Source organism: Rhea pennata, chromosome 26 (genome assembly GCF_028389875.1).
Source record: "Rhea pennata isolate bPtePen1 chromosome 26, bPtePen1.pri, whole genome shotgun sequence".
In the NCBI taxonomy this organism is placed as follows: domain Eukaryota; kingdom Metazoa; phylum Chordata; class Aves; order Rheiformes; family Rheidae; genus Rhea; species Rhea pennata.
In genome coordinates, this window is record NC_084688.1 from 2,287,127 (window position 1) to 2,301,997 (window position 14,871).

At 64.3% G+C, this 14,871-nt stretch overlaps 3 protein-coding genes across 4 annotated transcripts; 1 reads left to right on the forward strand and 2 right to left on the reverse strand.

Annotated features, from left to right (window-relative positions):
• Window positions 1-816: 816 nt before the first annotated feature.
• Window positions 817-3,429, reverse strand: MRPL10 (mitochondrial ribosomal protein L10). The gene is made up of 5 exons (XM_062595722.1): window positions 3,374-3,429; window positions 2,904-3,073; window positions 2,313-2,477; window positions 2,044-2,188; window positions 817-1,659 (listed from the first exon to the last, which is right to left on the reverse strand). The coding sequence occupies exons 1-5, from the start codon at window positions 3,414-3,416 to the stop codon at window positions 1,388-1,390; spliced, it is 795 nt and encodes a 264-aa protein (XP_062451706.1). The 5' UTR covers window positions 3,417-3,429; the 3' UTR covers window positions 817-1,387.
• A 188-nt stretch (window positions 3,430-3,617) lies between these two features.
• Window positions 3,618-7,591, forward strand: LRRC46 (leucine rich repeat containing 46). The gene is made up of 8 exons (XM_062595596.1): window positions 3,618-3,934; window positions 4,064-4,160; window positions 4,263-4,371; window positions 5,080-5,126; window positions 5,560-5,669; window positions 6,476-6,545; window positions 6,852-7,024; window positions 7,133-7,591. The coding sequence occupies exons 1-8, from the start codon at window positions 3,904-3,906 to the stop codon at window positions 7,522-7,524; spliced, it is 1,029 nt and encodes a 342-aa protein (XP_062451580.1). The 5' UTR covers window positions 3,618-3,903; the 3' UTR covers window positions 7,525-7,591.
• On the reverse strand, window positions 7,567-10,762 carry SCRN2 (secernin 2). Of its 2 annotated transcripts, none has more exons than XM_062595595.1 (8): window positions 10,274-10,762; window positions 10,005-10,186; window positions 9,724-9,923; window positions 9,291-9,506; window positions 8,987-9,152; window positions 8,638-8,815; window positions 8,301-8,470; window positions 7,567-8,205 (listed from the first exon to the last, which is right to left on the reverse strand). In XM_062595595.1, the coding sequence occupies exons 1-7, from the start codon at window positions 10,442-10,444 to the stop codon at window positions 8,312-8,314; spliced, it is 1,272 nt and encodes a 423-aa protein (XP_062451579.1). In that variant the 5' UTR covers window positions 10,445-10,762; the 3' UTR covers window positions 7,567-8,205; window positions 8,301-8,311. The 2 variants fall into 2 exon arrangements, with proteins under 2 accessions (XP_062451579.1, XP_062451576.1); XM_062595592.1 differs by having other exon boundaries at window positions 7,567-8,208; window positions 10,274-10,526.
• Window positions 10,763-14,871: the final 4,109 nt, after the last annotated feature.

A 14,871-nucleotide genomic window follows, 5' to 3' on the forward strand; every position in this document is an offset into this window, starting at 1 on the left:
ACACTGCAGCGGCGCTTGCGGCCCCCGTACAGCCCCCCGGGCAGGGTGCAGCAGCCCCCCGCCCCGGCGCAAGCAGGGTGAGGGCAAACGCTCCTTCCCCGCCAGGCGTTCGCACTCAGCAGCCCTGAGCGACACAGGTTTGGCCGGAGACCAGCACTGCATGAGCCACAGGACAAGGGACGTGGCCCAGGCCACCCTTTAAAATGCCTTTCCTCTCCTCTGCTTTATCTCTCTGCACCAGAGATTTGGGGCACCAGAAACGCCTGTCTGCCCCCCGAGTTCTGCTGTGCCACGTCTACCCCAGGCTCCTCCTCCAGCTGGTCCAGCCCAGAGGAAGAGGCTTGCTGGAAAAGTGAACTTCTGAAACACCACTTTGCTCACCTCCCAGCGCGCAGGAGCAAGCTCCAAGGCCTTGCTTCGGTCTGGGCAAGCTCCTTCACCCACCCCGCAACACTTCTGGGAGCGGAGCCTGCTGGCACGCACAGGGCTGACACCCCACAGGAGACAGATGTGGGCTCCCACCCCACAGAGACCCCAGGGCAGACGTTGCAGCCTTCAGTGGTCGCTGATGCTCAGAGCTCTGCTTTAGCCCTCTGGGCTTCCCCCCTCACACCGGACTGAGGGCAGCGGTAGAACACAGGCCGTGTGTGCGGAAGAGTTGTCCTGATACAGCAGCTCTGCCTGTCCCTCCATCACAGGTGAGCCAGAAACCCCCGCAGCAGGACCACCCCCATCAGCCTGTCCCAGAGGTGGCAACTCAGGGCAGGAAGAGCCCCCCGCCCCCGCCAACATTAAGGTGAGTCCAGCCTTCAGGAGTGCTTAACGCCAAATGGTTCACTTTATTGGAAGAGAGATGGCTTCCGCAGAGACAGAGCTCAGCCAGCACTGAGCCTCTGCCCCGGCTCCCGGGGAGCGTCACAGCGCTCCTCGCCCTCGCTGCCAGGTCCGCCGAGGGCCTAACAGTTCCCAGCTCCTGGCTGGCGCTGCTCAGAGTGTTTCTGTGCATGCAGACTAGATGTTTTCCACGTCAGCAGCAGCCACAGTCTTTGCCTGGGCTCTGCCTACTCCAGCCGATTCCCAGGACTCTCCAACGCAAGTGCTGTGCTCCCCGCCTCCAACCGCGGCCCCCGCCACAGCACGGCACTCAAAACACAACGAGTCGCTCCCACGCACCAGCGGTGCGAGTAGCTGGGAGCAGAGGAAAGGGCTGCGCAAATGGGGCTCCCCAAACAGGCTGGTGGTATCGCAGTGCCCCGCTACTGTCCTCAGTCCCACTCCCGGATGTGACACAGGACCAGACCTTCAGTTCCCAACCACCCAACTGCAGCCTGGTGAAGGAGCAGACTCCTGGCCCCCATATATGCGGGACCCAATCGGGGAGCCAGCGTCAATGGGCTTCAGAGCTCTGGGAAGGCACCGGCTTCGCTGGGTTTCCTCCTGGGCTCCCAGGTGTCACCTCAGCCCCAGCCTGCAGCTGTCTAATGTACTCATCCAGCAGGGCCGTGAGGCGCACAGAGCCACGCTGAAGAAGGGAGCATGTCTGGGAGGGCAGGAGGGCCAGGGCGCCCACTGTCTGCCCTTGGGAAGCCTCCAGAGAGGGCAGTTTGGCAAAGTTCTCCACTCCTTTCTTGCTCAGGATGGTGTCATCGATGCAGGCACCTGGAAAAGAGGAGCAGACCCCACTGAGGATGAGCGACTGGCTGAGAGGCACTAAAGCTGGAGGCATTTCACCGTTCTCAGTTGTATCAAGAAAGGCTCGTTAGTGTCGACGCTCCAGGCACTCCAGTCTCACAAGACGCTTTCCGTAGCAGGACCAGGAAACAGACACCAAACTGCACGCAAGACACCTGTGCCTCCGCTGATTTTTGTCACAAGTCCGCTGCAGTCCTCCTGCGTTCCTTCCCCCAGCCCCCCGCCCCGTCCCATCCCTATTTTTGTATAAGCCCTTGCAGCAGGGACCATCTCCCACCGCCCCAACCAGCACACTAGAGCCCTGAGCTCGGCGCCAGCTGATGGACACAGGGAACAGCAGGAGGCTCTCACCCAGGAGGTTGATCTGCGGAACGCTCCTCAAGACCCGCAGCATCTCTTTCGCCTTGGTTTCTGGGCTCACCAGCACGATATTGCGTCCCACAAAGAGAGGGAGGAGATTCTTGTACTTGGACTGCGACAGCACAGGTCTGACAATCTAGGGAGAGAAAGCTCTCAGAAGGCAGAGGGGAAACAAACAGGCTCATTTTCAGCCCTGCAGACCCCATGCAGAGCCACACTGCAGCACAAAACACCCAGCTGCACCGCAGTTCTGCCCATACCTCATTCAGGAAAAACTTGACCTCGATGTTGTGCTTCCGGAGATAGTGTCTCATGAGCAGCATGTCTTCGTTGGCCATAGGGTTGTACTGACACACCACAATCATCCTGTTATCCCGGAACGCCTCTGCCACCTGCCGCCGTAACAGCCTGACGTAGCCGTCATCCTGAAGGGAGCAAGCAGCAAGGCCAGCACATGACTGCCAGGACCTCAAGCAGGAGTGCCTTGTCTCTCCAGCCTGATGAGCTACAGGGACAGAGAGGAGCCACAGGCCTCTCCCCACTCCAACCCTGCAGTCGGATCCACTGTGCACATGACAGGGCCGATCTGCTCCTGGTTGCATGCTCTGGGGCACCTCATAGCCACCCACACAACAGAGAAGGGCTGTAAGCACCCAGGGAAGCTCTCAAGCAGACTGTCAGTCAGATTGACCACCTCAGCAGGGCTGTGCTAGCCAAGGTATATACAGCACCTAGTTGGTGCCAGTGGCCCCCCGAGCCCAGCTAATACAGGGCCTGTGAAGCCACTAGATCTCCATGAACAGACAGGCCTACAACTGCACAACGACAGCAGCCCAGTGTGAAAAAATTACCTCCTCGACTATTTGCTTCTTGGGGGGCAGGCACTGCTCTGGGATGGGCGGTTTCGGGGCCAGGTACTCAGTCACAGCCATGAGCTTCTGGCGCTGGAAGTGCATGGCCTTCCAGTGCCGAGTGACCGCCTTGGAGCCGTGGCGGATGAGCTGCAGGACGGGCAGCCAACCTGCGGAGAAGGGACACACGGGCAGGGGTCAGGGCCCGTGTTCCAGCCTCAGGTCCACCACAGGGGACCAGAGACGAGCTAGGAGAGGCGAGGGCTGGATGCGGGAGGAGGGTCAGGACAGCGGCCCAAGGAGAGGCCGGGACGGAGCCGGGGGGAGCGGAACCAGGCCCAGACCCGCCCTCTTCGCCCCCGGGCCTGGACCAGCACCCGCGGCTACGGGACTGCCTGAGCGCCATGGAGCCGACAGGCCCGGGGGAGCTCCAGGACGGCAGCGCCCGCCGCGGAGAGGGCGGCCCTCACCCTGCCGCCACTGCCCGCCGCTGCCGCCGCCCAGCGCCGCCATGTTCGCCGCGGAAGCGGGCGCAAAGCATTGTGGGCAGGCGGAAGACCCGCTCCAGAGCGCGCATGCGCAGAGGAGGCGGAGCGGAGCTGCCCGGCGGCGGTTTGGCCCCGCCCCCGCGCCCCGACTGGCGCCGGCAGGGGGCGCCCGGCCCGCTCCGCCCCGCCCCTTCCGGTGCTGCCGGTCTCCTAGCAACGGGCACGCCCGCGGCCTAGTCCCCCGGCTCCTGGCCCCCACCACTCCCGCAGCCCGGGGGTCTCGGTGCCCCCAGCCCCGGGGGTCCCTTCTCCAGTGTCCCCCAGCCTCAATCCCCCCCCTGCTCGGGGGTCCTGCCTGCCCCCAGTCCACCCCCCAGCCTGGAGGTTGCAGCCCCCCAGCTCTGCCCTGCTGTTCCCACCCTGGTTGCCCCAGCGCCCTTGCCCCCGGCATCGGGCAAGGGAGCCTCTCCCGAGGACCCCGGGGTGGGGGACAGGGATCTGGGTCACCCCCCATGGATGAGCCGGGGGAAACCCCGCTGGGGGGTGAGTGAGCCATTGCGGGGCTGGGGGGGGGGCGTGGGGTTCAAGGATGTGGTGGGGCTGTTGGGTTTGGGGCCAACTGGACCAGCCCCCAGCTCTCCGGTCTGAACAGAGACTCCGGGTTTCTTGCAGGCCTAGAGCGGACCTCTCCAGGGGTGACCCTCACCGAAACCCTCGTCGCCAAGAGGAACCTGCCCCAGCGGGTGGAGACCCAGAGCCTGGAGAGCCGGTGAGAATCTGCCCAGGGACACGGGACCAGCCTTGGCCGCACAGGCGGCAGGGGGTGGCTGCCAGGCGCTAAGAGCTCTCCCAGGAATGACTCTCTGCCTAGATCTAAGGCGCTGATGGCCCTCTCGACTGTCCGTTTGGATCGGGAGAATATCTGTGCTATTGGGAAGCTCCAGAGCCTGCAGGAGGTTCGCAGCCTCTACCTGCAGCAGGTAAGCGCTACAGTAGGCTCAGGGTGGCAAAGTGCTGATCCTGCAGTTAAATGCTGCCTGAGTGAGAGTATAAAGAAATCTCCCAGTTCTGCTCCAGTGTTTTTGTCTCCCCTCGTGGCCAGATGCTTTTCAGAGGGGCTGGCAGCACTGTTCCCTTTCCCAGAGTCCAGGGACACTTTGCTCTGGGTGAACACAGAAGAGAGAGTGAGCTGAGGGTGAGGAAAAGCACATTCAACTTTAATCTCTGTACTTTGAGGCAGTTACTGCATCATCATTACCAATTCCGTCAGCAAAATTACCCGGGCTGAAAGCACCAGCTCCCTTCCTACGACTGTGCCACTGATGTAATTCGAGAGTGGCTTCAGCACTCGGACAAGTTGTGCCAGCGCTTCCTCACATACCTGGGGCTGCCCACTCCTCCCCACCCTGGCAGGACACTGCTGCCTTCAGGGTCTGTCTCTACAAAACCGGAAGACAGCAGTTCTGAAAATAGAGAGGGTCGTTTAGTGGTTTCTTAAACCTGCACGGGGAGCTTTAGGGTCTTTCTGTGCTCTGCTGGGCTCCCCAGGGAGTGGCAGACCCTTCACCCCCTCTGTAGAGCTCCCTTGGCAGTGGTGGGGGTGTTGTGTTGCCCACATGTGCTTGGACCTGGGGGTGTTTTTGAAGTCTGTTTTCTCAGGCACTAGAGGATTGTATTGTTCTTTTCAGAACAGAATTGAGAAGATTGAGAACCTGAGCTGCCTTCCCCACCTGCGGTATGTGCAACTCCTGCTCCTGTCCCTGTAGAGGCTTCCCATGGCTCAGCTCTCCCCGTCTCTGGCCCGTGGTCAGAGGTGAGCAGGGCTCCCTTCTTCCTTTGCTGGAGCTGGGGAGTCGAATTACATGACATCTTCCCAGAGTTTGTTTTTAAGACCTCGCTATCCATTTTTGACCCTGCACACATGACTTCTCCTTCTAATACTGTTTCCTCCCCAGACATGTGGGCTCAAAGACAGACTGATCCTATGTCATCCTATATGAAAACAACAGGCCTTGGGTGTGAGAGGAGGTCCTTTGGAGATCAGCTCCTGAAAGCACGGTGTCGCACTGCCCCTGACCCTCGGGGCAGTGGCACTCCCTGCCTGCGTTGCTCCTTGCTCGCTCATTCACTGACACAGCTTCTGCCTCTCCCTTCTCTGTGCTCTGTAGGTTCCTCTCTCTGGCTGGGAACTGCATCCGCAAAGTGGAAAACCTGCAGCCCCTGCAACACCTGCGCTTCCTGGATTTGTCACAGAACCAGATAGAGACATTGGACCCAGGTAGGGAGGCAGGAACAGATGCAGATGTGGCCCAGGTCTGCCCAAGAGAGGATACCCCAGTTTCAGAGGACCTGGCAGAGCTTTGGTCCATGTCTGGGGTCTGCCAGGGCCTCAGTACTTTGGTAACAGACACTCCAGCAGAGCTGTCCTCTGTCCGGGGATGTAAGAGCCTCACGCCAGAGGAGCCCTGCATCTCGGTTTGAGCAATTGCTTTCACTAGCAAACTCCAGGTATCTGCTTCCACCTTGTGTCCTGCTTTGGCAGAACATTTAAGAACCTCCTATCAGCCCCAGGGATTTCAGCCTGAGTGCTGTGGAGGGGTTTGCTCAGAGCAAAGCTGCTGCAGTCCTCACAACCCCATGTTCATCTCAGGAGCCACATCCTGCCTTTGCTAGGCAGAGAGAAGACAGATGGGCTCACGCTGCCTCAGCCTTTCAGCCAGCTTTTCCCATAGGTGATTTTTTGCCAGGGGGAGAAGGGACAGAGGAATAATATCCCACTCTCCTCATTGGTCATATTGTTAGTGCAGTACCAAGCCTTCTCTTAAAGAAGGAGGTGAGGAAGGTGAAAATCCTCTCTTCTCACCATCAGACTGAGGAATACACATTCCCTCCCTGTCTGCCTCAGTTTCCCCAGCTGTAAAACGAGAGGCTTCTTCCCATGGCAGAGCTGTTGCCTCAGGAAAGTGTGTGAAGAGCTCCAGGAGACAGCTGAGCACAGGGGTTTGCTGCGCTTTTAGCTTAATGGAGCAGGTGGGGCTTAGGCCCTTTCTCAGCACCTTTCTTCCTTCCCTTTGATCTGTGCAGACGAGCTGCCCCAGAGCCTCTGTCTCCTCAACTTAACAGGAAACAAATGCACTCACCAAGATGGATACAGGTGGGTCATGGGCACTTCCAGTGGCAAGCGGAGAGGGGGAGTAAGCCCCTAAGGCGTGCAAGCCTCATTGCCTCTCCACAGTATCAAATACAATCTGAGCCCCTCACCCAAACCCCCAAAATCTCAGCCCAGATCTCTGCTCTCAGAGGGTGTGGGGTGCTGCCCTGTCCCCACAGACAGCAGAGTCCCCCTGGAGAGAGCTGCACTGAGCAGTGCCGCAGGGACACGGTGTCACCCCATGTGCTCTGAGACCCGAGGCGATGCTGGGGGACAGGGAAACATTCGCCGTTTGTTCGGTGCTTGCAGAGAGCTGGTGCTGGGAGCTCTGCCCCAACTCTTGCAGCTGGACGCCCAGCCTGTCCCTGGCTGCCTAGACCCTGCCGCAGACGAGGAAGAGGAGGAAGGAAGTTCTTCCAGCAGTGAGGACGACAAGGATGAGTTCCTCTGTGAGCCAAGCAGCCCTTTCACTGCAGGCAAAGGTGCCCGGACTGAAGCAGGGCATGTTTGACACGGGCTCATCATGCCAGGCTCTCCTGCTCAAGAAGGACTCACCGTAACTCTCCTCTCTCTCCCTCCATCCTTGGCAGATTTCTTCATGGATCTGCACCGGGAGCTAGCCAGGCGCTCACAGAGGAGGCAGCGGGAGGCACTGGACGAACATGAAACCCGTCTGGAGGAGCTGGAGGAGCGTCGAGGCCTGCTGCTGCCTCCCGCACCGCTTGGCTCAGCGGACACGGAGACCTGCCTAGCCTTGAGCCAAGGAGTGGAAGGAGCCACCTTCGCTGCAGCCGCAGGCCCCAGGCAGTCCCAGCCTTGTCCCCAAGTGAAGCTGGGGTCACAGCAGTCACCACCACTGGGAGCTGGCAGCCAGGATGCCTGCCCACAGCCACAGCAAGTTCCCAGCAGGAGCCAGCACCAGATCAAGGCCCTGCAAGGGGAGACTTGTGCCGCAGTCCCGCTCAGGAGAGCAAAAAAATAGGCAATCCCCCAAACCCCCACGAGCACAGCCACCGCATGCAGGTGGAATTAAAGCCTCTTTATTCCTACATCAGTCTGTCTCTCTGCCTGCCATGGACTCATAGCCAGCCACAGCCACAGCCAGCAGCTGGGGCCCTCTACTGCAGGGCTGGGAACGGGAGGACAGCATGGGACAGCACTGGGAAAAGACATGCCAGGCAGGGAGAGGACACCACATCCTCCTCTGCATGGCATGTCCCTCTCCTTCCCCCTGCACCTGCGTTTACAGAACCACACAGAATGGTTGACGTTGGCAGGGACCTCTGGGGATCATCTAGTCCAACCCCTCTGCTCAACCAGGGTCACCTAGAACACGTTGCACAGGGTTGCTTCCAGCAGGTTAGGAATATCTCCAGAGGAGGAGACTCCACAACCTCTCTGGGCAACCTGTTCCAGAGCTCTGTCACCCTCACAGTAAAGTTCTTCCTCAAGAGTCAGAGCCACCCCTGAAAGTGCTGATTCCTATGGGACAAGTAACGGGTCTGGGGGCCCCATGTCCATGGACAGGGTTGGGAGACGCTGGCCGAGCCATTTCTCTCCATGCCGTTCAGTGGCTGGCGTGGGGCAGCAGATGTGCAGCGGGAGGTGAGGAAGCCAGATGTGGCAGAGGGAGGAACATTTTCTCATCTCCTTGCAATGATCCCTGCTGGAAAGACAGAGGGAATGAGGAGGAATGGGGGTGATCTCCAAAGGCTGAGCCAGGGCTCAACTTCGGCCCTTTCTTCCCTCCCAACTCACTTGTACAGAGTTTATTTGTAAAACTTCATCTCTGTGTCCACACAGTCGAAGAAGAGCTCGGCAAGCTCCTCCGGGCTTGGAGCCACGGTCCCCGCGAGCAGCGCGTTCACCGCCTCCAGGCCCTGCCTCTCCAGGTCCCGTAGTGTTTGCTGGAGCTTCTGGCCCTGCTCCTGGTGGAGTCAGAGAGAAAGAAGAGCTGAGATCTGATGTCTTTCAGAACATTCAACTGCCTCCCGAATCACCGGAGCAAAAGTGCGAGGGCCAGAGCCCCAAACGGCCACCCACGGGGCAGCGGTAGCCAGGAAGGGCTCTGCAGAGGGAGTTGGGTCTCTGATACCGGGTCACTCTCCATCAGCTCCAGCGCCGCCTGATGCCAGCGGTAGAGCTCATGCCGCCGATCGACTCTGCTCTGGAAACGTGGGATCTTCTTGGCAGGGTCATCAGCAAAGGTGGGAGATCTCACCTGAGGCGTAGCCTTGAGGCCAGCCACGAAGACGAAGGGTTTGAACACAGATCTGCAGAGAGGAGCAGAGATCGATGGGGCCCCAGCAGCCACCAGCCTGAGGATGGATCCTGCTCCCCATCAGTGTTCAGCCTGGGGCATGGTTCTGCCTTATCTTCACCTCCCTGTCACGCCAGGAGCAGGGCTATGTCCCACGGGATGGGCATGTCCCTGCCATCCTCACCTGGAGGGGTCGGGGGTGGCCGTGAAAAAGTGGACACAGGGCAAGGCAGGGTCCTGGGGCAGCACAGACACCATGCTGCCTGCCGTGCGGAAGCCCTCCGAGTCCACGCAGATCCCGCTGGCCTTGTCCCGGAGGATGGCCATGAAGGTCTCTGCCGTGATACGGCCTGGCGGACAAGGCAGAGAGTCACCATCACCTCCGGGCCAGGTTCACGGGAGCTCGGCCCCAACCTTGGCACCGCCAGTCTCCTCCTGCACAAAACGTCGTGGGAGCAGGGAGCCCCCGGGGCCGTCCTCGTGCCCACCTGCGTGTTGCTGCAGCAGCTCCTTGCCGGCGCGGTAGCGGGCCTTGGCGGCCTCCATGCGGACGGGCTGCTGTGCTAGGGAGAAGACCTCGGCGAAGCTGAACTCCCCGGCCCCGCTCCACCAGCCCTGGCTCCGGGCACGCTGCCGAAGCCCCGCGTGCTCATCCGTGATGTCCGTGCCGATGCTGAGCTGGTTGGAGATGTTGCGGCTCCCCTCTGGAAAGGACAGAGTGGATCAAGCTTGGAGAAATCCCTGCCGGATGGATCGACTAGCAGACGGGTGACACAAGCCGAGCTGAGACCTGGCACACTCGACACACAGCTCTGATGAGCAGCACCACAGGGGAGCCCAGCCTGGCGCTGGGAGGAGAGCGGCACCGCACGTACCCAAGCCCATGCAGCTCGGCAGGACTTCTCCCCAGCGCCCGCTCACCTCCAACGCGCTGGGCTGCCCAGTACGGGCCGGCCGTCTCCAGCACCCAGGCCTCGGCGCGGTCGGCCAGGAGGAAGGTGTTGTGGTAGACAAATGGCGTGGGCTCCTCCTTGCAGCTGCCGCCCTGGCCGTGCCGCTCCAGCAAGGCGGTGATCACCTCCACGGCCTCGCGCGCCGAGCCGCCCCGCTCCAGAGCCAGCCTGGCGCACAGACGGCACCCGGTCGGCCGCGGGGTGCCGGCCGGCGGGGGGGGGCACCGCGCGGGGCCGAGCCGCCCTCACCTCACCAGGTCCATGCCCAGCAGCGCCTCTTCCTCGCCGACGGGCTCGCGGGTCCACACGCCTTCGTTGCCCACGCAGACGCCGTGCTCGTTGGCGCCCATCTCGGCGCCCCACAGCCAGGCCGGCCGGCTCAGCACCACGGCGTGGGTCCGCTCCGCCTGCTCGATCTCTATGTACGTGCACTGAGGAGGGGCAGACGTGGGGCTGAGACCCGGCGCGCTCGGCGCACCGTCCCCCAGGGAACGACGCGGTCCCCGGCGTCGCCTCACCTGGACTTTCTCCCCGGGGCCGTGGAGCGCGGCGGGGAAGTACACGACCTCCTGCACCTCGTCCCGCGGCCGGTCCGCGTTCTTGCCGAAGATCACGGCCGGCGCCGCGGTGGCCGGCGGCAGGGCCACGAAGCAGTCGCAGGACGAGGGCGCGGGCGCCCGCGCCGCCATCCTAAAGCGGGCAGCGAGGGGGTGGCGCAGCCCGGCGGGGACGCTCCCCGAGGGACGCCCCGTCGCGGCGGCCGCGGCGGGGGCTGGCGGAGCTCGGGCACCCCTCGTCCCCGTGTCCCGACCCCCCGAAGGGCGCCTGGAGCCCCGGGAGCTCGGCCGCGCTGGGGGAGAGTCCCCGTCCCGTCCCCCCCCTCCCCGGGCAGCTGGGTCGGGCTGGGCTGCGATTTGGGCAGCGGGGAGGGAGGGGGAACCTCGTCCCCGTGGGGAAGGACGAGGCGAGATTATCAGGACCCCCGGCACGGACCGGGGACAGGACCCCCACCCCACCCCGCTCCGTCCAACCCCGGCCCCGGCCCCGCGCACCTCCCCGCTGCGCCGCCGCCGCCCGGTCCCGCCCCGGCCCGCCCCGGCCGGCCTGGCCCGACGGTGGCGACGCCCTGTGGCTGGAGGCCGCACGGCGGCACCGGCACCGGCCTCGGGGCGAGTGGGGCCCGTGGGGCAGGGAGGGGATCGGCACCGAGCAGGGAAGGGCGCCGGGACAGGGATCCCACTGGGCACGGATGGGACACCCATCGGGGATCAGGACCCTATGGGGCAGCGATGGGGGACCAGGATCACCCCTGGGGACCAACACCAAGCATGGACAGGGACTAGGACCCCCCCCCAGCTACCCCCTCCAGGCAGGGATGGGGCTAGGGGACCCCCACGGGGCAAGGATGGGGACACGGGTACCTCTGAACCAGGTCCCCAGGCAGGGACAGGGCACACAGGTACCCCCAACCGGGCGAGGGGGGGGTCCTGCTCTGGCCAGGGGTTGGGGTCCCAAATGCCCCCAACCAGGCAGGGACAGGGTCCTGGGTACCCTGGGAGGCAGGGATGGGGGTCCTCAGCATGGACCTGGGTCCCACTGTCTGCAGGGGGGCAGCATGGGGGGCAGGAGGCTCAGCCCCAAGGATCCCATGGGGCAGAGGCTCTCCCCAAGGGCTGCTGCAGCCCCATAACCCCCCCTGTAGCAGCCCTCCTGCCCTGCCCCAGGACCCACAGGCCTCATAGGGGGTCGCAGGGCCCCCGAGGGCCCCGTGCACGGTGCTGCACATCCTTGGACAAGGTGGGGGGGGGGGGCGGAGGGGAGGGCAGGGGAGGGCCGGGCCAGGTGAGTGGGCAGGAGGGAGCAGAGCTGCGATGTCTGCAGCGCAAACACCTCTCCCTCCTCCCTCGCTCGGGTTTGGAAATATTCGACTGGGGCGGGGGGGGGGCACTCCGCACAGCCGTTGTGCAACGGCCCCCGCCATTGCCCCCGGGGCCGCACGGCTCGCGGGCAGGCCCGCAGCGGAGTATGTGCTCCCTGGGCCGGTGTGCGACGCCGCGACCCGCACCCGGTGCGCTCCACCCCACAGACCCGCGGTTTGGAGTACCACGCTGGGGGCCTGCCAGGTGCTGTGGCGGGGGGCTCGAGCAGCCACCGTCCCCCTGGCCGGTACCATGGGTCTCCAGCTCTGCGGAGCAGGGCCCAGGCGAGACTTGGGCCTGGCCAGGGAGTGGATAGGTCCCATGTGTGTTTTCCAGATGGAAAACACAGATGGATCCATTTTCGTGATGGTTGCAAACATCCCTGGCTCAGGGAGCCAAGTGAGTCACTCTGCAGCTGGCGAAAACCTTTGTGGGGGGGCGGAGAGGAGGAACCAGACTTTCTCCGGCCATCGGCATGCCCGGCCCACCCTAGGGTGCTGCCGGGCCCATGGCTCGTGTTGCTGAGCCTGCCGGTGGCGGCAAGACACGCGGCTGCCTCAGTTTCCCTGCAGCGCCGACACTCCCTGCCGCGGGCCAGGTGCCAGCGCCAGTGCTTGGGCAGGACAGCGACACACACGTACAGCGCCGTGCACCCGGGGAGCCTGGGCTGCCTTTTGGGGGTCACCCACGGCGTGCCCCTGCCCTGTAGCTGGGAGCCCGCGGGCCGTGCTGTGGGGCTGAGGGGCAGGGGGTGCCGGGACACCCGGGTGCTTTGGCAGCCTGCGGGGAGAGGGCGGGCGGGTGGTTAGAGCGACGCGCTGGCTCCGCGGCCTCTCCCCGGCAGAGACGGAGACGGAGAGCCGGGGCGTGGAAAACACACGGCGTTTATTACGGTACAAAACATGAAACCACCCCCCACCCCCCAGAAACCGGCAGCCCCGACGCTCCTCGCGGCTCCTACAACCGCGGCGCCCCGACGGGGCGGGCGGCGGGCGGCGGCGGCGCCGAGCGGGGCCGGAGCATCCCGCAGCCGCGGCGCCCGGGGCAGCGCGGAGCCCGGGGCAGCGCGGGGGCAGCGCGGAGCCCGGGGCAGCGCGGAGCCCAGAGCAGCGCGGGGGCAGCGCGGAGCCCGGGGCAGCGCGGAGCCCAGAGCAGCGCGGACGCAGCGCGGAGCCCGGGGCAGCGCGGAGCCCGGGGCAGCGCGGAGCCCGCGGCGGGGCCGGGGCGGGGGGTGCGCGGCCGCGGCGGCGCCGCCCCCGCAGCGGCGGGTTGGCGCTGGGCTCGGCGGCGGCGGCTCCGCGGCCCCGCGGCCCCGGCCCGGCCGGTTTCTCCCTGCCCCGGGGAGGCAGCTCGGGGGCGGGAGCCGCGGTGCAGAGGCAGTTCGGGGCAGCGGGCTGGGATCCCCGCGCCGCAGCAGGCTGGACTGGTTTCGGCGGGTGGGAGCCGGCCGCCGTCCTTCCCCGCCCGGTTTTACAGCCTGCGTTGCCCCATCGGCGGGAGGCAGCGCCCCGGGGAGGTGTGGGGCTCGCGGCGTGGGGCACCCCCCCCCCGACGGCTGCCGGGGTGGTGGCCATCACGCCGCGAGCCACCACGGGGTGGTGGGGAGCTGAGCCCCGCCGAGCCGCAGCATTGCCGCCGGGACCCTCCAGATCCGCCTTTAGCGTCCCGGCTGCTGCCCCTGGTGCGGCAACCCCCAGCTCAGCCCCCCACCAAAACCTGCCCCTGGGCACAGCCCGGCGTGGCGTCCCCCCACCAGGGTGAGATGGACGGTCTCATCCCCCCCACGAGGGACCTGCCACCCCGGAGCGGCTCCCGCAGCCCCCATCCCATGGCCAGCGCCGGGCTCCTGACCTGGATTTGTGGCATAAATCAGCTGGGGATGAGCAGGGTGCCAAGCTGGGCTGCACCGCACCCTCAAACTGGGGGCACGGGGCTCGGGGGGGGGGGGGGGGAATACCACAGGCATGGGGTGAAGTCTCGCTGGGGTGCACAAAATAGGGAATTTTGTGCTAGAAAAGGTAAATACCGGAGTTGGGGACTTCCTTCGAGAGCTGCGGGCAGCCCAGGTCACCCAAATCCCCCAGGAAGGGATGTCCACGGCTGCGTTGGGGTTGAGGATGTGGCCTCACAGGCCGCCCCCAAAGCGAGACTTTGCCCTGTGCCGGGTTTCTCTGCCCCCTCAACCCGAGGTCCCTCTGTTTCCCTACGGCCCAGCCCCACGGCTCAGCCCCACAGCTATTGGCCCCACGTGGGCAGGGGCTGGGGCCCTGTGACGGGTCCTGCCCCCCCACCAGAAAGGCCCAGGGATACAGCTTCAGCCTGAAACACCCACCCTGCCCGAGTGGCAAAGCCTGGCTTCACCTTAATATAATAATAATAATAATAATAATTAATAATTAATAATAACAATAATACTAAAGCAGTCAAAAACAAAGGCTTCAGGGTGCTCTTGTGGGCACAGACCCCCCTTGACACTGCCTCCACCCTCCCCCCCTGTAGCCTGGTCAGTCAGTTTGACCCAGGCAGCTTGTGCAGACCTGGACACAGCCCCCCGAAGCCCCCAGGATTGGGGCCACACTGGGAAATCAGCTCCCATCCTGGGAAATCAGCTCCCCCCAAACCTCCCCTCTCCCCGGATTCCCACTCAGGGTCTGCTGGGGCAGCACTGAGCGTGGAGCAGCTGCTCCATCCGAGCCAGGGAGCTGGACGTGCCCCCCAATGCCGCCAGCTCTGCCCCCCAACTCTGCCCCATGTCCCAGGTGCATCATCTCCTTCTTTTTCCAAGGGGCTCTGTCAAAATCAGAGGGGATAAAACCCAAAAGGTCCAAAAAATGAGCGTTTTGGGGAGCCACGGGCAAAGGGCAGCTGTGGGCCCCCCCAGGATGATGGTCAAGGGATCCCCAGGGGAGAAAAGATATGGGGACCAGGTAAGGGCTGGCCTGGGGTCCCCTGGAGAGATGGGGTCCCCGGGAGGACCTACAGCGTGCACAGGGGGACAGCTGGGGTGCTGGAGCTAGGGGCTCCCCGGGAGGCACCCGGAGCCCCCTGGAGATAGGGGATCCCCGCGGGGGGGCTGGCTGTGGGGTCGCCGGCGGCGGGCGGCGCTGGCAGCAGCGGGGTGGGGGAGGCCGTGCCAGGCCAGCCGGAGGAATGCGGCCGCGCTGGCTCTCCCGGGGCCGCGGGCCGCCGCGCGCTTC

Bases quoted from the DNA above. Each gene is read 5' to 3' on its own strand.
- MRPL10 (XM_062595722.1), bottom strand. From the start codon at position 3,416: ATGGCGGCGCTGGGCGGCGGCAGCGGCGGGCAGTGGCGGCAGG. The intron at 2,189-2,312 runs GTATGGGCAGAA...TTCTCTCCCTAG, and splicing joins TCAAGTTTTTCCTGAATGAG to ATTGTCAGACCTGTGCTGTC. The intron at 1,660-2,043 runs GTGAGAGCCTCC...CCTCTTTTCCAG, and splicing joins TCCGCAGATCAACCTCCTGG to GTGCCTGCATCGATGACACC.
- SCRN2 (XM_062595595.1), bottom strand. From the start codon at position 10,444: ATGGCGGCGCGGGCGCCCGCGCCCTCGTCCTGCGACTGCTTCGTGGCC. The intron at 10,187-10,273 runs GTGAGGCGACGC...GCCCCTCCTCAG, and splicing joins GCCCCGGGGAGAAAGTCCAG to TGCACGTACATAGAGATCGA. The intron at 9,153-9,290 runs GTGGGCACGAGG...CTTGTCCGCCAG, and splicing joins GCTGCTGCAGCAACACGCAG to GCCGTATCACGGCAGAGACC.
- LRRC46 (XM_062595596.1), top strand. From the start codon at position 3,904: ATGGATGAGCCGGGGGAAACCCCGCTGGGGG. The intron at 4,372-5,079 runs GTAAGCGCTACA...TGTTCTTTTCAG, and splicing joins GCAGCCTCTACCTGCAGCAG to AACAGAATTGAGAAGATTGA. The intron at 6,546-6,851 runs GTGGGTCATGGG...CGGTGCTTGCAG, and splicing joins ACTCACCAAGATGGATACAG to AGAGCTGGTGCTGGGAGCTC.